Source organism: Alligator mississippiensis, chromosome 3 (genome assembly GCF_030867095.1).
Source record: "Alligator mississippiensis isolate rAllMis1 chromosome 3, rAllMis1, whole genome shotgun sequence".
Taxonomy (NCBI): Eukaryota; Metazoa; Chordata; order Crocodylia; family Alligatoridae; genus Alligator; species Alligator mississippiensis.
In genome coordinates this window covers 60572914-60600903 of record NC_081826.1, presented here as the reverse complement: position 1 = coordinate 60600903, position 27990 = coordinate 60572914, and the positions used below count along the sequence as shown (strand labels likewise).

General features: G+C 43.4%; 1 protein-coding gene across 9 annotated transcripts in view; it reads right to left on the bottom strand.

Moving 5' to 3' along the window:
* Nucleotides 1-27642, bottom strand: part of EYA1 (EYA transcriptional coactivator and phosphatase 1) — a 274101-nt gene extending 246459 nt beyond the window's left edge. For 3 of the 9 annotated variants that reach the window (XM_019498677.2, XM_019498678.2, XM_019498681.2), the window contains exons 1-4: nt 27601-27642; nt 27255-27349; nt 11747-11838; nt 10093-10200 (exon numbers count right to left, since the gene is read on the bottom strand). In XM_019498677.2, the coding sequence (XP_019354222.1) occupies nt 10093-10125 (33 nt within the window). In that variant the 5' untranslated portion in view covers nt 10126-10200; nt 11747-11838; nt 27255-27349; nt 27601-27642. Of the gene's footprint in view, nt 1-10092; nt 10201-11746; nt 11839-23867; nt 23945-27254; nt 27350-27600 lie in introns of those variants that run through there. The other 6 variants (XM_014606895.3, XM_014606896.3, XM_019498680.2 and 3 more) reach the window with 4 other exon arrangements.
* Between the last annotated feature and the right edge of the window lie 348 nt (nt 27643-27990).

Sequence of the window (27990 nt, the reverse complement as noted above, 5' to 3'; positions counted from 1 at the left end):
CCTATACTATTCAACATCTTCATTAATGATGTGGACACTGGCATCGGAAGCAGACTGGCCAAGTACGCCGACAACACCAAACTCGGGGTAAAGCATCCACACCTGAGGACAGGAGGGTGATCCAGGCCGACCCTGACAGGCTCAGGAAATGCGTGGATGAGAACCTGATGGTATTTAACACTGAAAAACGCAAGGTTCTACACCTTAAGAAAAACCTGCAGCATGCTTATGGGCTCGGCAGCGCTACACTGGCTAGCACTACAGACGAAAAGGACTTGGGGATCATGACTGACCACAAGATGAACATGAGCCTTCAATGTAATTCTGCTCCTAGTAAAGCGAGCAAAATGCTGGCTTGGATCCATAGATGCTTCTCAAGTAAATCCCAGGACATCATTCTCCCATTGTACTCGGCCTTGGTGATGCCACAGCTGGAGTACTGCGTCCAGTTTTGGGCTCCACAATTCAAAAAGGATGTGGAGAAGCTTGAGAGAGTCCAGAGGAGAGCCATGCACATGATCAGAGGACAGGAAAACAGACCTTATGATGAGAGGCTGAGATCTATGGGACTCTTCAGCCTGGAAAAGCACAGGCTCAGGGGTGATCTGATGGCTACCTATAAGTTTAAAAGGGGTGCTCACCAGGATCTGGGGGAACATTTGTTCACCAGAGCACTCCATGGGATGACAAGGTTGAACGGTCATGAACTCCTCCAGGACCATGTCAGGCTGGATATAAGGAATAACTTCTTTACTGTCCAAGCCCCCAAGGTCTGGAACAGACTGGCACTGAAGGTGGTTCAAGCACTGACTTTGAACGCCTTCAAGAGAAATTTGGATGTTTATCTTGCTGGGATCCTATGACCCCTGCTGACTTCCTGCCCCTGGGGCAGGGGGCTGGACTCTATGGTCTTCCAAGGTCCCTTCCAGCCCTTACGTTTATGAAGTCTATGAAATCTTCACCTCACCCCTGGGTCACGGCAACGCAAGCCTACCTCCTGCCTCCTCCTAATTGGTGGGGAAGGGGAATGCCCCACCAATTGGTCTGAGCTATTTGTCTCAAGCCGACAAGCTGGGCTGCTGGTGAGCCCACCAGCCAGCCTACCACACACATGTTGATAGTTGTGAGAATATGACAGTGTTCTCTACCATTGACATCACTGGTACTGAAAGGACTCATGGTATGGCACTGAAGTACATGGTATGCAATACATGGTATTTCACTAAACTCCCTAAGGGACTGGAGAGCCTCCTCATTTCTCTCACTGAATTAGTGTATGCTCTCAAAATGGGGATATCCTTGAAAGTTACTTTAACATCTCTAAATATTCCAGGCCTCCTGGTTTCCGGCATCTGGCATATTGTGATTAGCAGGGACATGGTTTGAGTGGCTGTGTCCAATTAATTTACTGTTTTGGCTACTATTTGCCCTTCTTTACTGGTGTGCATGAGTGCTCCCTGACCACCTCCAGGCAGAGGCATAGCGAGCTCTTTCAGCAGCTGATGCAGAGATGGGGGGAGAACAACAGGAATTATGCTGACTACTAAAGAGCAGGGAGGAAGAAGGGAAAGGGAGAGCAGGGGGAATAAAGGGAGTGGAGGGAAGAAAAAGGTAACTCCTCAGTCAGGCAGCAGCTACTTCTGCTGCTGCAGTTGCTGTGACAGCATAGGCTCAGGCTGCTGCAGCTAACAGGGCAGGAAGTGATGTAAGCTCCTGGTAAACTGCTCGCTCCCTTCCCCCTGGCACAGACTGTGCCTCCCATGACAAAGTCTCCAATGCAGAGGGGACCGTACTGGCACCCCCTTTAAGTTGGCGCTCAGGGTTGATGCCCTGCTCACTCTTCTGGCTGCTGATGTCCATCATAATCATATTGACTATCTTCTCTTCCTCAAGACCTGATGAGATTTTGTTCTCACACTTATGAAAAGTTCCCATAAGGAGTAACGCATCCCAGGAATCAAGTTACTGACCAGAGTGAGAGAAGCCTGACACCGGAGAAAAGTATTTTTCAAGGAACCGTACTGCCATACAATAATGAACAACTGTCCACGCTGTTTTTCATACCAGGAAGAGGGCAAAGGTAGATCTCCAAAGGCATGCCTTAGTACTAAGAAGTACTTGTCCATCAATGCTGGAATCAGTATTAAGATCTGAAGCATCAATTACATGTATTAATATTGGTACAATTGGTAGTGAAAAAGATGTGGGAGACAATGTCTTTAATGTTAAGGAGGGTTTTGAGGAGTTAATTTTAGGTTGGGATCACAGAAAGGTATGGCTTAAACCTGTGGGTTTAGATCAGAGCAATTATTTCAGCTGGAAGGCCATTAAATGAGTTTTGGTGAGCTGTCAAGGGCAGCAAAGGTAGCCCTGCCCCTTGACAGATGCTCTGCCCCTTGGTCGTTATCTTGGGACCAGAAATCCTACCCCCTGAACTTTGCCACCAGAAGTCCCTCCCCTTGCCCCAGAAGTACTTCTTTTGGGAAAGGGGTTCTCCATCTTGGAACTGGAAAAAAAACCAAATTGTATGCTAAAAATCAAACATCCACAATAACATATTTTAATTTTATTTAAAAAAAATATTTGTGTCCTGTTTTATGTGCGTTTGTGTCATGTATAAAGAGGTGATTGCATAATAGCTCAAAATGAAGTCTTACTCTTGTATATTGTGGGGGAGGGCTAGAGGGTGGGGGGCTACGGGTGCGTGTGTGTGTAGATATGGTGCATGCGGGAGGGCGTGGGGCTATGTGTGGATGCATGCATGTGGTAGGGTGTGTGCATGTAGCAGTGAGTGGGGCTCCCCCCAGAGGTACACAGGTGTGTGTGGGGGGATGCATTTGGGGAAGGGTGGGGGAGGCAATGTTTGTGGGGTGTGTGAGGAGGGTGTGGTTGTGGGGTTTGTGTTGTATGGTGGGGTATGTATGAAAGCCCCCCCCACAAGTGGGCGCTGACCCCCAAGCTGGTGGTGTCTCCCCACCACCGCCAACAGCATGCAGCCCCAGTTCTGTCCCACACCCACTCCAGACTCACCCCAGCAGGAATGAACCAGCTGGAACCAACATGCACAGCCCTGACCCCGCCCTTGCTCCATGCCTGCTTCACACTGCCGGCATGTGCCAAGACCTGATGCCTCTAGGCACACAGCTGAACTGCCTTTCTAGGCAGCCCAGGTAGTGGTGGCTCCTGGCCGCTGCCGCCACTGGCCCCAGACCTGTAGTACTGGCACACACAGACCTGACCCAGCCTGCCCCACCCCACACCTGCTCTAGACTCACCCACCCAAGCTAAGCAGTGGCATCGCCCAGGCAGAAACTGTTGTTCAGAGCACGGGAAAAGTAGTCCTTCCCTCTTTGCCTCTGCTGGGCCCTTCCTGCTGCAACTGCCCAGAACCCACACCGGGCTTCAAAGTTTGGCACTTCTCAGCTTCACAACTGAAACAGGTCAGACTCTCACCATGTCTCTTCAACAGATAAGAGAGAGCTGAAAGAGGCGCATAGGCTCTCTCATGCCCTCACACGGGAGGATAAGGTAACACAGTTTGTACACAGGGTCTTGATGGATAAGGCTATAAAAAAATGCCATGTTCAAGGATGTTCATGTGTGGCTACAGTGAAACCTACACTGATACATACTTAAATAATAATTACTGTTTCATTTATATAAAGTGTTTATAGCTCAGGGCATGAATACATGGCACATATACACATGTGTAACTGCTTTGTTTTATGCAAGTATAGAAGGGAGCGTCTGTTGGAGGTGCAGCATTATACTTCTGTAACTCAAATTCAGTGTGGAATTATTCCAGGAAAAATCAAGGTTAAAAGTATACCAGTGTACATGTTACGTTTACACCTTATCATGGGGGTAGTCATTTGTTCAAGGTAATAAACTATTCCTAGTTCTCCTGCCACCTATTAGTGAAGCACTGTAACTGCCATCTACTGCATGCAGATATACACCAGGATAGATGCACATCTGTCCATTCAAGATCCTGGTATAATATACTTCCATGTATAAAACCAAGGAAAGTTACATCAGTATAGTCATGTCATACATCAATGCCTTTAGAAGTTTATTTGAATATTTTAATATTAGACTAGTTGAATAATTAAACTGTAAGATCACTATAGTGTAAATATAGATTTCAAATTCTCACAGAACTACAAATACACAGGAAAATAAGTTCTTGAACTGGCATTAAAGAAAAATAAAAATGCCACATATTAGTGTGGCAATTAAGGTGCTATTAAACCCCCCCCCCCAAAAGCAAACAAACAATTTATGACTAATCCACAACAAATTGACAAATATCCAGGATCCCTGAATGTCTTTAGAAAGCATGCCCAGTATTCACAAACAAACTGGCTCTAAGTCACTAAAGGGGGTTCTTTCAATATAACAGAGACCTGCAACAAGTTCACCATGCAAAGAAACGGACACGCTATACCTTGCCAAGTAACTTAATACAAGCCTAAAACAAAAAAAGCCCAGCACCATATTAGATGACAACAAAAAGACGCTACAGCAAAACTAAGATTCAGAAATATTCCAACACTTCTGTTCCTCTACAACTGGTGGCATTCAGTGACCTACCAATAATTTGGTAATAAACTACCTAACTCAGTGATTCTCAGCTAGGACTAGGGTACCACGGCCCTGTCTGAGGCCTTTACAACAAAGGAATTGCAAAAATTTCAAGTCAAGAAACAAGTAAAAGCTAAGAGTTGGCATTTTCCAAAGGGTGCCTTGAATCTATAAAGGTTGAGAACCACTGCTTTAGAAAGCATTTTCAATGTTTACTGTCACTTCACTAATCAACTGTCAGCTATTGCACTGAACCTAAGAAAAAACTGAAGATGTTTTATCCATGAAAGAGACTAAAGCTTATTTTCAAAGTATTTTCATTAACACAGACTCAGAGAATTTATAAAATACTTTTGGACAAACAGCATAGGTATATTTAAAGTGATACTAATGCTTTAGGAAGAAGGGAGGGTAGATTTGCAGCTTAACAGACTAACTATATCAAAGATATATAGCATAAGCTTTTAGAAGCAGAAGGCTTGCTTCATCAGATGCTACAAATCAGATGCTACAGATACAGGAGGTAGAATTGGTAAACAGAAAGGAATGATTAAAATATAAAGGGTAGGAAGGGGCTGGAGGGAAAAGGAGAGAGGCAAGGTGAGCAAGAGAGAGATTAAACAAAGTAGTTAGCCCATTGAGGGACATAGGGTATATAAAAGTTAATCAAGGAAATGGGAAAAACAAAATCTCAGTTTAAAGCACATTTAACACAATCCAGGCTGTAAAAGATTTCTTCTTCTGCTATTTCTTACTCAAGTTCATTTTCAAAGTTTTGTTGTCTAAGAATAGCCATGCTGAGGTCAGTACAGCAATGGAAAGTCCAGGGAGGTTAAAGTATTCTGCCACAGTGTTTCTAGTATTGATGTCAGATTTTTGTTCATTCTCTCATGTAGGGGTCACCCCAGCTGATCAATGTAAGTGGCAGAGGGGCACTGTAAGCAGGTGATGGTATAGATGACATTGATAGAGGTGCAGGTAAATAAATCCAAGGGTTGACAACATATGGCAAATGGCATATTCCTGTCTGGCTCTGGTGCAGCATCCAACTGCCTGTCCCTGGCATGGGCAAAACCCCACTGGTGTTGGAATGCTACTGTCCAGCCCATGTTGGACTGTAGCTGGGTTGTTCCAACCTGTGGCTCAGAAAGGTTGCTGACTGAACCAAGACCAGATGTTAAAATGTTACATTTTTTGCATTTCTTTGTAAGGCTTCAGGTGGAAGGAAGGAAGAGGTATATGTGATTGTTTGAGATTTATACATACAGGTACTCCTCACTTAACGACCTACCTGTTTAACGACCGCGCGGACTTACGACCAGCTCTCCGAGCAGTCGGTATTGTATGAAACGTATTGTGGAAATGGCAGTGCGGCGTCTCAAGCCAAGGCACGCAGTATCAAGGGGCAGCTCCTCGCTTATCGACCAATTCACTTAATGACCTAGTCGCAGGAACGGAACTCGGTCGTTAAGTGAGGAGTGCCTGTATATAACTAAGAACTGCCAGTCTGACTAAATGGTATGCAATTCCAAACCCATAATTACTGTAATTGCAAATCCTGCTGATAAAAATATTAAGCCCTTTTCTTTAAGCAGTGCAAGTTTATTTAATTCTGTTAAGCTAGCTGAGCATAACAAAGAGCAAGTTAATTTAATGTCTGTCTAGCCCTGTTTTCCTAATAAACTGGTGCTCAACCTTCCAGTCCCATGGGCCAGATGAGTGGCATGGGGCCAGATCCCAAAGGTGGAACCAGTCTGCAGGCCACATCCAGCATGGGGTCGTTGTGTGGGTCAGTCCACAGGTGCAGCCCAGAGTGCCAGCCCACAACCCTGTGTGCAGGGCCATGTCATCCAGCCTGTAGAGCTCTTCATGGGTCCAGAAACTTGGCAGTGGGGGAGCAGCGGCAGTACTAATTGCCATGGCTCGAGAAGTGATTAATGCTACTACCACTTCCTCACTGCCAAATTTCCACACGCCTGATAACATGGCCTCGTGGGTCAAATTCAGACCACAAGCTGGAGACTGAGCACCACCCTAATATAAAACACATAGTCAGTTTAATTGCTGAATATGGCCTTAGTATTTTTTGCTTGATCTTGAAACTGCTTTCCCAAAGTATTTTGCATTAAAAGTCTTCATTGGTTATATCCACTATTAAGTGTCTTCTGCTTGCTGCTTTGGGTGGTTTTCCTCCAAAAACCTCTCTCTCTTAGTGGCTGACTACAAGGCCACAGGGGTGGTTGCAGGTGTTCAGTATCTTGAACTTCAAAAGGCCAAAATTTGTGTCAGTGTAATTGCCGAGTTTGTAAGTCACTCACCCATCACAAAGACGGGCTTGTGCACATGCACATACATACTTTGTGGTTCACTCATCTTTTCTCCTGCAACTAATCTCCTTTTCACTCTGCACCTCATTGAGTTGACTCTGTTTTGCATTGCTAACTACTAGTCTTAAGAAATCCCTGTGTTGTATGATTATTTGTGGCAAAATTCATTGGGACAGCTGCCAGATAAACATAATTAATAGGGAGCTAGTTCAGAAATCTGATTCACCATTGCATTCCTCCAGTTTCATACTGAGGTATAACCAGTGAAAATAAGCAGTTACACTGGCACTAAACTGATATATCACCATGCATAATTCCACACCTGGTCACATACTTTTGGTTCATCCAGACTCCACAGTTATAAAGACATGCATGTATGTTGTTAAAGTAACTGCATACAGCCAATATCTCATTGGCTAAGCAGCTACAGTCCAGGACTGGAAACTCTTTTGGCCATGAGAAGTGTGCTATCAGGAGGCTCTGAGCATGCACGTATCCCCCCAGACTCTGCAGTAAGTAACCCAGAAGACTGAGTTGGGCTGAGTAGGTTATGGGGTCTGAGGGTAGGAGAAGGACTGAGTTGGGCTGAAAGGTCCAAAAGTATGAATGGGTCAAATAAATCCATGAACACATTCTATCTTCATTACCAGAGACCCAGGTTTTCCATTCACCATGGAAAAAAGAGTGGTAAAACCTGGATTTTCTCATTTTACACAGAAAAACCTGGATTTTCTCCTTTAAAGGAGAAAAATGCAGGAAACTGTGGGTTTCCGCTTGCAAGCTGGCAGAGTTCCAGCCTGCAAGGGGCTAGGAGGGTGCAGGGTGAGAGAAGGGTGATCAGCAGGGAGTGCCGTGTGCATGTGCACACATACACATGCACGTGGCCACTGCACAGCCTGGAGAGCAGCTCCCACAGGTAAACCGAGGGGGGGGTGCAAAACTGAGGTTCCCATAGTGGTGGAGGGAGGGAGTTCAGCAGGGCTAGGGCTGCTGCAAAGCTGGGTAGGTGCAAGGGGCTTGGGGCCTAGGGGTGGAATGCATGGCCGCAAGGCCCAGGCAGGGAGTGGGATGGGCCCACAAATGGCTCATTTGAGAGGTGAAGGGGAGAGGCCAGTTCTCCGCTGCTGCGCATACTCCCAGAGGGTGTGGGGGCATGTGCCCCCCAGATTTGTGCATGAGGTGGGGGCAAACTGCACATTGTGGGCTTGAGCTCCCCACCTTGCTGCCCTCCCCCCAGAGTCTCCACAGCCCAACAGGCAGGACCCAGTGCAGCATGGCAGAGTAGGGCGAGGAAGCTCACTGCCACTGCTGCAAGCACCGCATTGCCCTGGTGAAGTACCCCCTGCCCACCCAGAAGCAGCTGGAGTGGTGGTACAAAGCAGGCAGGGAGCACCTCACCAGGGTGGCACAGAGCTCCTAGCAGCAGCAACAAGCTTCCGCACCCGGCCCTGCCCTGCCGGGTCCCACCAGCTGAGCTGCAGAGGTCCCAAGGGGAGGGCAGCAGGGCAGTGACCCCGAGCCTGCAGTAGGCAGCCCATTCCCTTCTCCCAGAGCTCGAACCATAGCCAGCATGAGGCAGGCTAGCTAATGCTGAGAGGTGTTTGTGACACAGGACAGTGTCTGCTAAGGGCTTTCTGGAGCTAATCAACAGCTCAGCTGGTAATGTCCCTCCATTCCTCTCTTAGAAAAAGTTATTTAAGAAGAGCTTGAACTAATGGGAGAGGCTTTTGTTCTGAAAACACTGCATTACCAACTCCCTGCTGGGCTGCTCAGGAAGTGGGGGAAACCCCTCCCTAATCAGAGCATCCTGCCAGGGCCTGGCATGCCCCTCCTCAGCTCAGCACCCCCCAGCTTCTAGCCTGAGCCACTGCAGGCATATTCCTGCATTTCTTCAAACCAGAGGGGATGTCTGTACTGTTACAAACTCAGCCTAGCCAGGTTAGACTGTGTTGAGAACAGATTCAGAGGCCATAATTGCTCCCTCTTATGAAATGATGTTGCATATGATCAGTCCTGTCTACATACAGCTGTTTTAGCAGTGGATAAATATCTTAATGTAAATGCAAAGACAGAGTGGGTAACACATTTCTAAGAAAAGTAGTGGAAGCCACATTGCTCAGATAGTTCAAAACCAGACAGGACACAGGGGATGGAAAAAAAAAGAAACATGGGCAACATTACTTCATTGGGATATGCTGGTAGGTTCTGACCAGTAGGCATTCACCCAAGTTTTCTTCTTCTAGATGGCTTTTTCCTTTTACTCTGTTGCTTTGAGAACAACTGTCACAAACAGCTCACTCACTCTACTAAAGAAACAGCAAACCTGAGTGACTCAAGAGTACAAATGTACAAACTAAAAGTGAAAAAAAAATGGGGAAAATATTTCTAATCTCTCTTCATTAATAATCATTTTAGGAGTTATTTTTACAACAACAGTTAAAATTGTTCAGTTAAAAGTAAAATGCTCTACATAGACTTTTCTTTAAAAGGAACTAAATGTTTTAACAAAGGTAAACCTCACAAATTAAAGTGTTCAGTAATTGTTCACAAAGAACTATATCAAAAACCAAGCTAATAAATCTATAATCAGACACCTGAAGGTAAACTGTCTGATTTAAAGTAGGGTTAACAGTTTTATATAGTTAATAAGAAATGCTTCCAATCAATGTTTCTTGTAAATGTCTGTCTTATAGGTCACAATAGTAATCACCAAATATTCTAATTTCAGATTCACATATTTTGTCACTGTATAAAAAGCGGAATTAAGAAAACTTGTAATAAATCTGCGGTAGGATTTTGAACCACTTATTCCAACAGTGAATTCAGCATATAAAATTTCAGTTGTATAGAAAAATATTAGGCAAACTAAAAAAGTGTGCAGTTTTAAACTGATTAGAAGACTCATATGAAATTAAAACATTAGGCACATATTACATCTTGGTAAGTAGCATTAGAGTTATGTAAAAAAATACCTTAAAACCAATACAAATATTCTTATGCAATGCAACTGTACCATAGGCCTCTAACCTCTTGAACTGTAAAGATTCATAGCCTCAAACATTAAAACATTAAAAGTGGGAATAGCACTTCAAGGACTTTCCAGCCACCCAGTTACAACAAAAATAATTACTACTTTAAAAGCAATAAATCTTTCCTTGGGGCTGACATGTTGTTTACTTACAGACTTTCCATTTATCCCCTGAGGGTCTTCCATTGAAGGTATCTTCTTCCAAATTATATATGGACTATTAGCTACAATGCTCTTCAAACAGTCCTAACGCACTCACACCTGTGGAGAAAACAGTACCACACAGTTGTATTAATTTGTTGGCTTGAAATTAAGAGCTGATCTTTACATCTGCAGCTTTCCATTAACTAACATGTACACACAAGTCGGAATAATTCATCTTCAATGAATTAATCTTTAATATAAATATATAGTCTGGCTGTTTATGACAAATCTACAAGAGCCAAATGCAGGAAGCGATAGCTCTGTTGTGCTTGCTGTCAGCAGCTGGATAGAAAGGGAGCCAGAAATTTTTCTACAGACATTATTTCTGTGCCAACGACGCAAGATTTTTTTTTTTGTTAAGTTCAGTTTCTATATGCTATCTATCAATGTCAATTGTACTATAATGCTAAGAGGAAATTATAACAGAGAAATATGATTGCAGATTGAGCTGGGATAAAAAAAAGAAAATCCACAAAGTTTTCAGAATGTTGCCCTCAAGCTAAGGATATTATTATATTAAATCTCTTCAAAAATATATTAGGTCACAGTCATAGTGCCTATAAATTATAAATATGGGATGTGTTCTCTCACCTTGAGAAACAAAGTTCTTTGATGTTACAAGTAGAGTTGCATTCATAAAAGTTTCATTCCTTTAAAAGGGAAGTTTTTTTCCAGAATAAAATGTTATGACACACAAGATTTAAAATGAAGTGTTTATACCAGTCAAGCAAACATCACTCAAACACCAGTTCTCCAGTACTTCCAGGTCTCATTAGAAAATACATAATGAAAATAACTATTCTGAAAAATGTGAGATAAATGCAGCCTGAGCAGCAGATACAAACTAAGGCAAGGAAATCACAGACAAAACCTTAATTCCATAACTTTGTATATATGTAGCTATAGCAAAAATAGCAGTTACAGTAGTTACAAATGGCACTTTTATTTTTGTGATAAAATAAGGGAAAGGACATGCAACTACCTGCACATGTGAGAAAGTCCTAATTCAAGGAGATGACCCACAGCTATAAATCCAAGTGGGTGTATATACATTTCCAGACTGGGAGCTAAAGACAGTATGCTGCATTCCACGCGCACGAGAAACATACTACAAGCAACCCCCACTTAGCGCTCATAATTGGTTCCTGAAAAACCAAATGTTCATAGTACTTAGGGTCAGAAGGGACCTAAACAGATCATCAGGTCTGAACCCCTGCCCCAGGCAGGAACGGGTGCTGGGATCATATCACCCCAGCCAAATATCTGTCCAGCCTCCTCCTTAAAGACCCCCTAGGTAGAAGAAAGGAGCAAATCTCATGTTAAGGGAAACGAGCGTTAAGTGAAACCAAAAGTATCTGATGACCCAAAATGGTGACCACAATTGTTTTTAATGACCCAAGATGGCGACTGTGAGTGTTATAACAAAACTCATGGAGCATTAAGTGAAATCAGGTATCAATTTAAAATGAGGATTATAGCGAAATAGTGCTAAGTGAAACAGCATTAAGTGGGGGTTGCCTGTACTGGGCTATATTCAGCCCACAAATGCTACTTTTATGAAAGGCATAAAAAAGCAACACAAAAAAAGAGGTCCATTCCGCACCTTGAGAAAAATGTTGATAGGCAACATGTTTCCTGGTATACCTCTCCCATTACTTCTGGTTTACAACTGAGAGGTCCAATTTAATTTGGCTCCTGTTGAGAAAAAAAAGGAAAATCTAAAACATCTCTCAGAGCTGAATTTGGCTCAAGGACTTTTTCTGACACTACATTGTCATTTAGAAAACAATTCCACACCGTAAAAAGTTCAAATTAAAGGAAAATAAGTTTGGGGGTTTTTTTTAATTAAGAGGAAAAATGGTAGCAGTGGTACAAAATCTTTGTCTGATAAAGGTTCCCTCTACACGTGCAGGTAAAGGCACGATGGGATCCAGCGCACAATCCACACAATCGTATCTCCTGCCGTGCTACAGATGCATGACAGGAGACAATGGTGGTACTGTGCATTAGATCTCATCACGTCTTACGGCTAGCGCACGGTACAACAGCAAAAAGCTCTTGTGCCTGGGAGACCTCCCAGTTGAAGGGGGTTTCACTCACCCCTGAGCCTGGGAGATCACAGCAGCCCCAATGTCCCTGGCCCAGGTGTTTTATGCACCCTCAAGCCTCGAGGATCACAGCAGAAGTGATCCCCAAGCGTAAACTGACGGGGCTCCTACCTGCAGGGGGAGACCCTGCAAGACATGCAAATTAAAGCTCGACAGCAACCAGCAATAAAGTTGGTACACATTTTCAAAGTCTAACTTTATAGCTGGTTGGAGCTATTTATCATGTGATAAGTACTTGGAACATGTAGCTGTTCTTAAGACAACTGTGTAATGAATCAGTTAATCATGTGATACCTGTAACATGTAGAGGGGGCCAAATGAACATACGAAGCGCAGTAGTTGTAAGCAATGAAAGCTGACTTTTACTGAGAAATTCAATAAATCTGAAAACCACACAAGCTAACATCTGCAATTTCAAAGAAGGAATAAAATTGTTTCTAATGAAATCATTCATGGTGAATTGGCAGATTTACGAATCAGGATATGCCCTTTACTAATGTGTAAGAAAACTTTACTGAGACTGTTTACTTTTCACTGTTAAAATTAATTCTTACATGGCTATGCAAAAACAGACAAATCTTAGTCCATGGCTGTCCAACTGTTGGCAAGGGGCTATATGCAGTCTATAAGGGTTAATGCGCAGGTCCAAGGCTCCTACCCAGCTGCTGCCCACTTCATCTCTTGGCTGCTGCTGCAGTCAGAGTCTCTAGGCTCTGTCTCCACCATCAGCTTTTGCTTCCTGCTCCAGCCCCAGGAAGTGGGGCACAGCATCTATAGCACTAAGGTAGTCTACAGCTGTGCTTTTCAATTGGAGTGCAGGAGCACACCAGGGTGCTGTGACAAGCTCCCTGGTGTGCCACAAGAATTTTTGCAGAATGAGAAGAAAGTTCTCCAGCCACCTAGAGCTAACAAACAAGCTGCATCAATGAGATATGCACAGAAGACTCGCACATGTGCTGGCTGTGGGGGAGAGACAGAACCAGCCAAGCAGAAGAAAATTCATCCACTGCGCATAGACATTTGCCACAGCAATGAGCTACAATAAGCTCATAAGTATGAGGATAAGGAATGCCTTAACAGGTATGACGTGGAAAATTGTTATTAACGTAAGTGTGCCTTGGACTGGAAAAGGTTGGAAAAGACTGGTCTACAGCATGGTGCTGCAGTGTGGAGGTATAGTGCCTGCTCATTCAACTCATACAGCATGCAACCCCTAGTCATTAAGAAATGGGACAGTCCTGTTTCAGTCTACATAACACCTCATAGACTGCCTAATGACCTAACTCATAAAAGTGTGCCTAATATTATCCCACACCTAGAGATGCTATATTATATATCAGTATCAGAAAAAACTCAGCATTGCAAGACAAACTTCAAACTGGTAGAGATATATCAAAGGGGTTTGGAATAATGACAAGCCTGCCTCAAAAATGCAGAAAGCTTCCAGCAGTATAACTGAGCTAGCAGTAACATGAGAGTTTAGCTTTTAATATACTACAACTAATATATATGTAATAATGTCATCTTAATTTTAAAAATTAAACTTTTAAACAAGAGAAATTAAGTTATCTTTATTATAATTGTCATTTTAGAGTGTTTTTAGCTGTGGGTAAATTTTACAAAAACTAATTAAGCTCCTTTGTATTATCAATGTATAAAAATTACAACCAAGTTACTCAGGGTATCTATTACCCAGAAGTGATTATATGCAAAATAGGTCACCCAATAGGGGAGAAAATACCTCAAACTATTTAAAAAAAAATTGAAGCAAACTTATGAAAATATTTGCCCTTTATTCTTTGTTCCAAAATTATGTAAGTACATTTTCAGTTAAATGCTATTATTAAATATATATATAGGTTTTTAGCAGCTAGAGATACAGAAATGCAGTGCAGCATTATGGTAAGCACCATACATATATATGATGCATCACACCCTGTACCCTAACGAGCTATTAATATTTTAAGAGATCACAAGCTATGATGGGTGAACAAATACAAAAAGCATTTTATTTTGGATTTAATTCCTTTCTCTCTGCAACAATAACCAGTGATGTCCAGTTCTCATTTTATGTACCTAAAATGGAAACACTTCATCTACTTTCTCCTATGAAAGAAAAATTCAACAAAAAAATGCCAATAAAGATGGGGACATGAATCAGTATCAGTTGGTTTTGGTTACTGTGAAAAAGCTTTCCACCTCTCTGTTCACTACTGTATGTAGGCAAAATCCTGTATATTACAATAAGCCCCAAATACATTCAACTTGCTGGAATAAAAAAATGCCAGACATGCTTTGCTCTTTATTGCTGTGGAAAGCTTAGCAAGGTTTCTTAGACATGGCAATACGTGTTTTTTACTTTATTCATCATTCTGGAGTTTCTAAGACAAGATACCACAGACATATAGTTTTATTTCATACTTTTAAGAAGCATAATTGTTTTGATTTTAAATAAAGGATTATTACAATACCCAGGTAGCCCCCTTCTGCTGTTACGTTTGGCAGGTTTCTTTTCTAACATTAGGAAAAGAATTATTACCAAATGCTAGAAAAGAAACCTGCCAAACCTAACCTAACAGCTGAAAACCAAAAGAGAAAGAAAGAAACCCTTTAAAAAGATGATATTTAGATGCAGACCATTTGGCAGCTTTGAAAACTGCACTGTTGGGATGGACATCCCCTCCATCCCAGCAAAAGGACTCTAAAGCTGCAGATTCAGCAACCACTTCCAGATGGCCCCAGAGCTCCCAATCTAATGGATTTGACAGACATCCAGATCTATGAGATCTAGCACATTTATAAATATAAATGTAATGAATATAAAATAATTCATGAATAATAAATATAAATTTCCTAAATCATCAAAAGCACAGCAGCAGGGATACGGACATGAACCTAAGCACAGATATTGGACCAGCAACAGATGTCCCAGGGCAAGCAAAGGTTGAAGGCACACTTTTCTGCACTACAGTATATAGGAGTAGTTCCCTGTTCTTGTCCCTGAAAAAAACATTTCTGTTCACCTCAAAAGGCCCCCTTTTCCCATTCTAAAGCCAGGGAATGCACTGACCAGAGTTCTGAGAGATGACAGCCATACATTTATTTGTTTGCACTGTTTAGCTTCCTTCTTGAAATATAAAGATGAGCTCTTACAGTCCTGAGCAGCCATGTGTGGAAAAAGGGCAGTAAATGGCTACTTAGACACTCCTGGATATTGAAGTCATCACCAACACAACAACATTCTTTTCAAATCATGAATTTGAATAAATATTTAGATTAGTATCATTTGTATGATCAGCTTTAAAACAGGAAGAGAATAATCACTAAAAATGAAAATACTTTTAGATGACCACAGAAGGGGCTTATTTGTTTTCCTCTTAATATTTTCAAATCTAGAAGAATAAATATTTTGGTAAAGAAAAGTAAAGTCTGATCTAATTCAAGCAAAGTTCACAGAAGTCTTTTCATTACTTGGGTGGGTGCTGGACCAGATCGATAGTCAGGAGAGATGCCCAGAGTACTGGAACCAAAAGAAAAAGTACACAAAAAATAACGCACAGGCAAATGACACCTGTGACAGTTTGGGAAATCTGTTTATTTTAAACTCGGAATTTTGATTTTTTTTAAATGAAGTTTCTGCATTATTTAATGCCTCAGTATTCATTGATTCAGCCATGTGCTAACAGGGCTTGCTATTGTATACCTCCCAGACCAAGGCTAAAGAAGTACAACAGCAACAATTAGGAGATGTTAACCTGAATGAACTTCCATTTGAATGAAAGTTGCCTAAAACAAAGAGATGGATGCAACCTAGGGGAAACTGGCTTTGTGGGCTAGTGGGGTTAAAGCAATGAAAAATCCCCATCCAAAAAAAAGGGAAGACAAGATGTGTTAGGATCTGCTATTAAAAAAGGACGTTTAAGTATCAGACCTGAACAGGCCAAAGGGCCCTTACTGTACAAGTCACAGGAAAGTTGGCGTCAAGGAACAAAAAAAAATGAGGCTGAGGAAAGGGGTACTGGAAATGGGACCTGGATCCCCTGAATGTACTGACCCAAATTCAACAAAACAATCAAGAGTGGCCAGGACTCAAGGATACAGAACTACATAATATATTACTGTTTTGTCATGACCTCTGTAACTTTTAATATTCAGCCACAATTAAACCATGACTGGTTTCCTCTGCCAAGACCGTGCAGTATTTGCTTCAACTACCACATCTTCTAAGGATTTAAGCTTAAGACTAGTCACAGATTAGTCGCAACCATGCTGCTCTGTTGAGGGTCTGTTCAAGTGACTGAGAAGGTCGAGAGCTGCCAGCACTGTTCACAGAAGCCTAGAACATCTGTGCCCGGAAAGTAAGCATGAGAGGCCAAAGCCAGAGAGTACAGCTGGAGCCCACAAGACCCAGAGGAACTGCAAAGGACACAGGTCCAGCATGTAGGGCCAAACAGAGTTGCATAGTAAGCATCCAGGAGAGGGAGCTCAGCCAGGACTGTGAAAACATCATAAGACACTGTCTGCAAAATCTGCTTGTTATAAAAATATTCAAACAATTATTAGATTAAAATTTTCATCCCACGTATTACAAACAATGAAGGAATAACAAATCTGATGACAGGAATGCATTTTTCATTTCTGGAAAAGGTCCGTCACATGGCTGGCAATTCTAGAAACAAATGAAGAACACTGTTTCCTACATTCTCTTTATTTCCCAAGTAATATCACAGGGGGTTTTCAGATGATAAATTTCCCTGTTAAGAACAAGCAAACACAGAATGAAAAGACACACCAGACATTTCCTTAAAACTGTGTTATTTGAATATAATTTAACACTTGACACATTAAGAAAAGAACCAATGAGCAAAAGACATTTTTGTAAAATGCCTTGTGGGTGACCAAGTTTCCTTGGGTGAATTTGATATTTTTTATTAGACCAACCAGGGGTTCATCGATTCAAGTTAGGTCAACTGGCATACCAGTCCTGTCTTTGAGGCTCTCCGTTAGCATCCCCTCGCAGGGAGCTGTGTTAGCACTTGCCCTGCACTTGGCTGCTCCAGCTAAGCACCCAGCCGGCCCCATCTCTGGGTTCTTACAAAGCAAGGTACCTGCGAGTGACAATGACAAGAGAGGGAGCAGGAGGAGTGCTCAGCCAGGACCAGCAGCCCAGCTGTGCTCCCTGTGGCTGCACCCACTCGTGAGAGGTATAGGGGTCCATGGATGGGTATGTGGGAACACCATGCCTTCACAAGCAGGCACAGCCCTAGGGAGCATGACCAGGCTGCAAGAGATGGGAGAGCAGGGCTTCCTCTGCTGCTGGCCTTACATCTGTAGCTGACAATGACAGGGGAAAGACAAGGTGGGATGCTCGGCCATGCCCAGCAGCCAATCAAGGGTGGCCTGGCTACACTCAGCCATCTCAGGAAACCTGGGGAGCCTACTGGCAGGTGTTCAGGACCATCCCCAACCAACTGGCCTCAGCCAGTGCAGGCAACCTGTATGCTCCCCCAACCAACCTGTATGCTCCCCCAACCAAGGGGTGAACGCCTGTTCTGTTTGCTCCCAAACTAACTTACACCGCATACAGAAACCCACCTAAGTTTGATCAATTCTTCTTTGGGATTTTTTAATGTCTGTACTTAGCCCAGGTTCAGGGGGTGGCAGGTGGAAGTGTAGTTCATGAGATCTAGGGAAGGCTCTTGAAAATAAGGGGGTGGATACTTAACTGTGTGTTTCAGAGTGAGCATGAATGGGTGGGCATTAGATCTCCAAGATACATTTTGCCCCATCTGTGGTTCAGACATCAAATGCAATGCACATATCAAAATGTAAAATGTGAAGCCAGCAGCTGACAGCATCCTGCTAGCATGATGATCTGAATGGGGCCAGTGTCCTATCACCGCAGTCCTTAAGATAGCAATGGTAAAAGACCCAAGCAGATTTGGTCATCTTTCTGCACACAATATACTCCTCTGCTTTCCTCTACATCTCCAAATATTGTATAAAATTGAAGACAACAGCTCTTCCTAGGACATAAAACTCAAAAACACATCAAATATGGACTCTCTCTCTAATCTAGTTACCAGAAATTCAACAGAATTCCTTAAACAGAAGAAACACAGTGAGGAGCTTGATACTTTGGAGATGGTACAAGGTAAGACCGACTAGAATATGCACACTGCATGTGTTTGTGCACTAATTTCATCAAATAAAATGAAGTGTTATGTATGTCTAAATTTTTAAAAATTTACAAAATCAGATTTCCTCAATCTTAGCAAAAAATGAGGTTTCTCCATAAAGATAATATCGATGTTCTGACATTATATAGATATCTGACATGGTAATTAACAGTGCTGAGATGATAGAAGCACCATTAGTAGGCACATCAGCTGTTTCATAGACATTAGGGCTGGAAGGGACCTCGGAAGATCATCGAGTCCAGCCACCTGCCCAAAGGGCAGGAAGTCAGCTGGGGTCATAGGATCCCAGCAAGATAAGCATCCAGTTTCATCTTGAAGGTGTTCAATGAAGGCGCTTGAACAACCTCCGGTGGCAGGCTGTTCCAGACCTTGGGGGCTCGGACAGTAAAGAAATTCTTCCTTATGTCCAGCCTGAAACGAGCTTGAAGTAGTTTGTGACCATTTGACCTCGTCATCCCTTGGGGCGCTCTGGTGAACAAACGTTCCCCCAGATACTGGTGGTCACCCCTGATAAACTTGTAGGTGGCCATCAGATCACCCCTGAGCCTGCGCTTTTCCAGGCTAAAGAGCCCCAGGGCTCTCAGCCTGTCATCGTAGGGTCTGCTTCCCTGACCTCTGATCATGCGCGTGGCTCTTCTCTCGACTCTCTCAAGCTTCTCCACATCCTTTTTGAATTGTGGAGCCCAAAACTGGACACAGTACTCCAGCTGCGGCCTCACTAAGGCCGAGTACAAGGGGAGAATGACGTCCCGGGATTTGCTTGAGAAGCATCTATGGATGCAAGCCAGCGTTTTGGTCGCTTTACTAGCTGCAGCATCGCATTGCAGGCTCATGTTCATCTTGTGGTCAATGATGACCCCCAAGTCTCTTTCTTCCATAGTGCTAGCCAACATAGCACTGCCGAGCCTATAAGGATGCTGCGGGGTTTTTTTCCCCAAGGTGGAGAACCTTGCATTTATCGGCGTTGAACGCCATCAGATTCTCGTCCGCCCACTTGCTGAGCCTGTCCAGGTCAGCCTGGATCACCCGCCTGTCTTCTGGTGTGGATGCTTTGCCCCAAAGTTTGGTGTCATCGGCGAACTTGGCCAGTCCGCTTCTGACTCCAGTGTCCACATCATTAATGAAGATGTTGAACAGTATGGGTCCAAGGACAGAACCTTGGGGGACCCCACTGGTCACAGGACACCACAATGAGTGACTTCCATCAATTACTACCCTCTGGGTCCGACCACGGAGCCAATTTTCCAGCCAGTGGATCGTGGAGGACCCAAGGCGACAATTGGCCAGTTTCTCCAAGAGGCGATCATGGGACACCAGATCGAAGGCTTTTTTGAAGTCAAGATATATGACATCAATCTCTTCTCCCTTGTCCATGTGATAGGTCACCTGGTCGTAGAAGGAAATGAGATTGGTCAAGCAAGACCTACCCGCAACAAACCCGTGCTGGCTATCCCTTAAGATGTTGACATAGGCCAGTCCATTAAGGATGGCCTCTTTAATAAACTTTTCTAAGATCTTCCCCGGGATAGAAGTCAGGCTGATGGGCCTATAGTTAGCCGGATCCACTTTCCTCCCTTTCTTGAAGATCGGCACCACACTGGCCTTCTTCCAGTCTTCGGGCACTACACCAGAGCGCCAAGAGTTTTCAAAGATCCATACTAGAGGCTGGGCTATGATGCTCGCCAGCTCCTTGAATACCCTGGGGTGAAGATTGTCAGGGCCGGCTGACTTGAAGGTATCCAGCTTCTCAAGATGTTCCTTCAGAAAGTCAGCATTAATGGAGGGCAGGGGATCACCCTCACCCGGACTTCCCGGCCCTGTAGCAGGCATGGGAATCCCACGGGGCTGATGAAAGACTGATGCAAAGTACCTATTTAATAGGTTGGCTTTTTCCTGGGCGTCAGTTGTCAGTTGCCCCATCTGGTTCAGCAGGGGTCCAACGTTGCCCCTGCTTTTCCTCCGGCTCCCCACATATCTGAAAAAGGACTTTTTATTGTCCTTGATGCACAAGGCTAGCTGGAGTTCAGTTGCAGCCTTGGCTTTCCTGGTCTGCTCCCTACAGGACCGGACCAGTGCAGAATAATCCTCCTTGGAGGTGACTCTCATCCTCCATCCTTTGTAGGCCTTTCTTTTTAGCCTCAGGAGGTCTGCTAGGTCCCTGGAGAGCCAGGAGGGCTGCTGTGCCCTCTTGTTGCGTTTCCTCCGAGATGGAATAGACTTAGTTTGTGCATTGAGGATCGCTCCCTTGAGAAGCGACCACTCTTCTTGAACTCCCCTCTCCCTGTGGTCCTGGTCCCTTAGGGCCTCACTGACAAGCCTCCTGAGCTTGTCAAAGTCGGCTTCCCTGAAGTCAAGGACTTCCGTGTTGCTGAGTGACTTGCCAGCTTTTCGGCGGATGGTGAAGGTGATCAGCTTGTGGTCACTGTCACCCAGCTTCCCATCGATCACTAGGTCGCCGACTAGGTCATCCCCAGTAGCCAGTACCAGGTTGAGCAGCGCTTTGCCTCTCGTTGGCCCATAGACTTCTTGAGTCAGGTAGAGGTCATCCACACACGAGAGGAAGCTCTGCGACCGTTCAGATTTTGCTGAGCGATCCTCCCACGAGATGTCCGGGTAATTGAAGTCACCCATGACAACCATGGTCCTGGAGCAAGCTGCCTCAGCCAGTTCCCGGGCAAACTCCTGGTCAAGCTCAGGACTTTGGGTGGGAGGTCTGTAATAGACTCCCACCATTGTGTCCCCTGTGCCGTGCTCTCCACGGATTTTAACCCAGAGGGTCTCCAGCCGTCCACTCTGGTCGCCAATATCGGTGTTTAAACCAATTGCCAACACCAATGCTGTTTAATACAGCAAAGTTACCAAAAGATTTAGGACAGCAGTGAACAGTATCTTTCATATGAAAATGCAGAGGGAATTTAGTTAAAATGATTTATCAGAGAATTTTAGTAAGAAATTAGGATTAAGCTACACTATTGTTAGAGGGGATCTTAAGGGCAGCAAACGGTTAGAATTATATTTAATCTATTATTAGTTGTTCTGATTAGTTAAGTTTTGAGAAGTAAAAAAAGATATGGTTTTAGAACATAACATCCAACTCACTATTTTTTAAGGTTTTTTTGAAAGGCAGCTCTAAACTGTGAATATTAAAAATTGTTCTCAAATTTCAGTATCAAAAATGTTTGGGGGGACTGTTATTCCTACCTCCCTTTCTCCCGCACCCCTTCGTTTTTTCTTTAACTGGTCAAACAATTGATTACAAAGCAAATTTAGACTTTGCATTGTTTTAAGAAAATGTGTAAGCAGAATTAATAAACATTATAAAATGTATAAATGAAAAATGTGAAGATATGAAATATGAAATGCAGCCAGAACACCTAAGCCAAGGAATGAAAGCTTAACTTATCTAAGAGGTGAAGCTCTGAGTCTACAGTTAAATACTGACTTTACAAACTGCTGTCTGGGAGTGGATGAAAGCAATTTCTCCACGATGTTTCTGAAGACAATTATGCATATGCTTTAGAATTCCTTTTTTGCATTTGTTATAAATGGATTTTTAAAGGCAGCACATTGCTTGATTTCACATGGCCAGTGTGTTTGTATAGAAAGCTGTGAAACATTTTCAGATACTAATTAATATTAATGTCTAGTAGTAAGATATTTATAAACAAACAAAATATGCTGTTTTTAAATGATCCAACACAGTAAAACATTTCAAATATTCAGTATTTGAAATGAATACAGTAGCCACATTTAACACTATTATAGCTACACAGGATGAATAACATTTGATGAGTTTCCCAATTTAAATGTATATTTTAATTGAATTAAGATTTTGATTTAAAAGTAATACATTTCAATTTGAAGTTTTGTTTTTTAAAATAAAATGTAAGGTTAGGACAACCTCTATGAAGACCTGCATTTACTCTACTATATTTAATATAACTTGTACTTATTTAAATTATTCTATGAGCTTAAAAGTGACTGCTTTTCAATTACATGCAGAGTCTTTCACTCTTGAGTTCAACTCATCTTTACAGCTACGTCATGTACATCATTAAAAATCTTACTTTCAGTTTTTACAATGAAATATGGAATGCTAGTATTTTCATTTTTCAAACCATCAGTACTTTCAGTTTCTGTTGTGAAGAAAATCATTTGCCATATTTACTTTTGGTTTCAGTTTAACTAGCAGGTGCACAGAAAGTATTTTCATCATTTGAACCAGTTCATTCAAAATTGAGGGAAAAAAAACATGGGACTACAAAAAGCTGGGACTCTTTTCTTCTACTACTCTACAGCTAAAAACCAGGTAAGAGAGACTAAGAGCTACTAATCTGAAACATCTGAATGACAGGGGGCTAGATTTGCAAAAGGATTTAGGCACATAAATGTGCTGAAGGTTGCTTAGTGGGATCTAACATAGCTTAGTAGCATCTAACATGGTTTCCATGAATCAGGCACTTTTGAGAATCCCACTATACAACAACCGCATCCTTACAAGTATAAATCTCTTTGCAAATCTGGCTCCTGGTGAACAAGAAACAATCCCTCCACTCTCTAACTATAGCGAGTTAAAATCCAAAATATGTTTTAATAAACTTAATTATGCATCCCAATCATTCAATATCTGTTTCAGATAAAACCTATTTTGTGGCATGTTAATTGTATTCTAATTTTCATCTAAAATACCATCTAGGAAACAAGAAAATTGTCACTAACAGTTTTCTAACACTATAAAACATGTAAAAGTAAAGAATCTGGGAGGAAAGAGAAAGCAATGTATGCTTAGTTACATAAATGCTTATACAAAAATATATAGTATTTCTTCCTGTTTGCAAAAGTGTTAGTAAAGAGGTTGTACTTAGTTGCAAAACTTTTAGTGAAAAAGATTAAAGTACATATGCAAGACAAGATTAAAATCAATTATCTAAATTGTTTCCTTCATGTCAATTTAAATCAATCCACCCAGAAGCTGCACCAATGCTTTCTACAACTTTACTTATCTTTACCCTACAACTTCACTTATCTTTAATCTCTTTCAAATGTTAAATACTTTCACCAACATTGCTCAAGGTAAGACTATATTTATGGGTTGCACTAATATGATGCAAGAAAAATACAGCTGTATAAAGCATAAAAAGCAAGATAATGTAATATGTGTGGGTTCATTCTGTCTGCACATAATGTATGCCTTTGCTTTGGTATACAAGCATAAACTAATACATATATTCATATATACACACACTAACAACAGTGCAACACTTCCATGATATTTATACACACACATCTTTATATACCAATACATAAATTATGCTAAACTTAATTTACCAACACAAGGTTTAAGAAACTCTTTATTCCCATAGTGCCTGCTGCACAGAAAATAGAGGAAGTCTCAAGTGAATTGAGACAAACATACATGGGAAGACACTGCTTCCATACAAACCAAGTTGCCTGAAGTGATAGTAGCTGTAACTTGCTATAGAAACAGCTGCAAGAGAAAGACATAAAACAGCTCAGAGCCAGAGAAGCCTTTTAAGACAAGTGAAGGGCACAGCTGCAGCCTCCCTGATTTTGAGGATTTTACACACAGTTAATCTCACTTCTCATTTACAAAAAATAAAGTTACTTTCCAGGTCATCTCATTATGCAGATTGCTTCAAAAATGTAAACCAACCTCTAGAATTGCAGATTTGTCTTGGTGATTTTTCTTTAAAAAACAAAACAAAACATAATTAGGGGTTATATATAATGCCCCCCACCACCTCCAACAACTGACTTTGGGGGCTTCTAATAGCAACAAATACAAGTTAATCAATTGTGGTCAGGCCCATTCAAGGTAATCATTATTACTGAGCCATTTCCTTGCTATACCTTTCCTTCTGTCCTTGCTGTTTCTTACAGCTAATGCCCTTAGGATTGTTGCAAGTTTTCTCTCTGCTGAGCAGCTGCTGTTTATAAACAGCAGCTTCAGAGCATATGATTGAGTGGGGTAAGGACATAGGAGATCTAGGAGCTCCCAGGCTGAAATCTTGGCCCAAGAGAAGTCAATGGCAGTACTACAAGTAGTATAATTCTAGCTCTGTCACTACTTCCCTCTGTGGCCTTGGTCAAATCACTTTAAAATTTCTCCCTTTCTTTCCTTATGAAATGGAAATCATTCTCCCTAACTCAAGAAGTTAAATGATGAACCTAAGATCCCATTTGCAAAATGCTATCTAAAATGCTAAGTATTACTGCGGGAGACCACACGAAAAGAGCTGCTGTTGTACAAAAATAAGATAAACCACATAAAGTGACACTAAAAGCAGAGAGACATTTGAGAAATCCTAATCGTATGAAGACTGAAAGATTAGGTTAGACATGAAAGGACAGAAAGAGGAAAAATAAATGAAGGAAGGAAATTTGCAAGGAAAAACACAAGCCTCTTAGGTAAATTTAATTTAATGTCTTCATTTTACATCACTGGCAAATGGTCTATGGGACATGATGGCTATTTTGAACGCCAATATTTCTGGACTCTATATTTAAGTAATTGGATAACAATACAGAAGAAAACAACCCACAATTCACCTGAAAGTACAGGGTTCAAGGGAGGCACACTTTCAGACACTTATATGGAAAACTGTCCAACAGTCCTTTAAACATCGTTTTAATTTTTCTACAGTTTTCTGATTGCTTACCCTTTATCTAGAAAGACTCAGTTAAAATAATAATCTCTCTTTCCTCATCAGCCTCATGCCTCCACTCCCCCTGTGAGAGATGCTGCTGCTGGGGCAGGGGGAGGAGGTGTTGGCAAAAGGTTGCAGGGGTCAAGGTTGCAGCTACCAGTGTAGGGATCCTCTTGCACCTCTTATTGAAACCACTGCTAATCACCTCCATTGCCAAGTACCACCAAATCCCATCCCTAGTGGCAATCACCAACACTAAATTTAGTGGCAAGAAAGGCAGTGGCTTCAGTAGGAAGACTTCATTAACCCACTGGCAGTGGTGTCTCCAATGGGGGAAGGAGGGCCAAGACTGACGAAGAGACTCTCACTACTGGGGGACAAACATTACAAACCCACAGCGGCCCCACTGGCTGTGGGGAGCTCTGTTATGAACCAGACTTTTGTAGACCATAATTTGCAACCTCCTGGGATAATGGAGGAGTGATAAAATCATTAAGGGCAGGAGTTAGTCAAGTTTGGAGGGAACTTGAAAATTGTTTAAGAGAACTGTAAGGCAATACTGCAGGAAGAACTGCCAATTACCTTGAGTTAGCTATACTATTTGTAAAGGCTAAGCTACAGACTTCTAAAAGGTTTGTTTCAGGTGACAAAACAGCAGCTTGCCCTCCACTAAATCTCAAAGGTCTGGGGTATGTCCAGACTAGGGTTTAGAAATGGGTTACTTGCTTCACATTAACTGGCATCTAACTCAAGGTAAAAGCTCTCTAAGAGACATCCATTTACTGACCCATCCTCTCTCAACAGTGCTTGACCCTTTACATATTCTCTGCCTACAATTATATGAGCGTGACCCATATTCAGTGTAGTCATAGGCAACATTGAAAAAACAGCATTAATCTGTGGGCCGCTTTGCAAGGACTTTCCATAAATTGTATTCTCTATTTAGAGGGAAGGGAATTAGATTTCTCATAGCTTTGGGTGGCTGAATCCTCCCCTTTTACTTATAACTGCATCCCCATTAAAACAATGGGCATCGATACCATGGAAGTGTTGCACTATTAGTATACAGCACAGTTCCTAAATGCAAGATTATACTTACGTATATGTAACCATTCAAAAGATTTTCTGTCTCTCTTTTTAAAAAGCTAATATAAATTGCTCTTCCTTATACTATGAAACAGAAGGGAATGTGTTCCTTAAAGCACAAAAATTTAAAAACCCCCAGCATTACTGATTAATAAATTGAGAAATGCTTTGATTTCTCTCTTTAAAACACAATTTTATGCCTATCTGAAATACCCGGTACATAATTCTAAGGAAGAGAGAAGCAGGTTACCCTAAAGAGGTGGTTCTCATTTTTTCTAGGCCTACAACCAGAGGGGGCACGGCAGGAGCCACACCACCTCTTTGGCTGTGCCACATGTAAACTCTTGACACAGGGTCTGCCCAGAGCCCTTAGTTTTGTACAGCTCTGGAGCCCAGGGGGTGAGACTTCCCCTGCTGCTATGAATTCAGCAGGGGGAGGGAAAGGATGAACAGGAGCAGCACTCCCCGTCCCCCGACTCCAGAGCCACAAGAAAGCAGAGGTTGTAGCCAAACCCTGCTCCAATCATCTGGGGAGCTCACTGCTCACACGAAGCAGTGAGCCCAAAGCTCACTAAGCGTGCACAGCATAGCCAAAGTAGTGGGGTGGAGGGGAGGAGGCACGCACCCACTTTGCCCTGTTCTTGGATCCGTTCCTATCCACAGCTAGCCAAATGGTCACAAACATTCATAATTAACTCCCTCTCATCATCCTGTTGTAGGATTGGGGTCCTGAATAAACCTAATGGGGGGGGTTTGAAGCATCAGCAATGAGTGGTGGGGTTGGTAGCGTACCACTTCCCCTACCCCAAAGCCAAGCACTGGCTCTGTCTACATCATTCAAAGGGCTGTGAGGAAGTGAAAGGGCCGGACACAGATGAGAGCTAGTTGCTCATTTCCTACCCACCCAGACTGTGGTAACCAAAAGCCATTGCTTTGTTTCCTCCCCTCGCTACCAGCAGCACCCACCCATTCCTGAGATATGCACCGAGCAATGCGAGGCTAGCAGGAGCCGGGGGGTGCCGTGACCCTCCTGTGCAGCCTTGACTCACCTGGTTTACCTGTAAAATGGGCACAAGTCCACTCCTCCGCCAGACCTTGCCAGCCTGTTGTGCGGCTCCACTGGACCCGTCTGGAGTGCCCGCAGCTGAAGAGAGAAGCCCTGATAACTGCGCTGAAGGTGCCTGGCCAGGCCCCCTGTGCCCAGCGCAGCGCTGGCTTGCAGGGCCTCCCCCTGCCCCACCATCGCCTCTGCACCCAGCCCCCCTGCCCCCAGCACCCTGGGACACTTCCCAGCTTCCAAGTTGTGCCTGCAGGGCTGCCGGGCGCTGCCCCCGGCTCTCGCACCTCAGCCCTAACCCGACGGGACCTCGTCTGTCTTCCCTTAACCTCCCCCACCTCGCCTGGATGCGGCGGCTGCCTCCTTGCCCACCCGGGACCCCGGCGCGGGCGCTTGTCCCGCGCCCGCCGGCCCCACGGACTCGCCTCGCTCCGCTGCACCCCCCGCGTCCTGCCTCCCCGGCGGCGGCGGCGGCGGCGGCAGAGCAGCGCGCCTGCCCGGGCCCGGAGCGGCCTCAGCGATCCGCCCACGCCGCCGCCGCCTGAAGGTGCCTGGCTGCGCCGCTCCGACCCCGCCTGCTGCCGGCACCCTCGGCAGGTTCACTGACACCCCCGCGGGGCCGCGAGGGCCCGTTTGATCCCGAGGGGGGGAGGATGAGGCCGTTCCGGGCAAGGACAAGGTCAAGGGCAGGCGCTGAAGGACCGCTGCTGGGATTTCTTCTGCCAGGT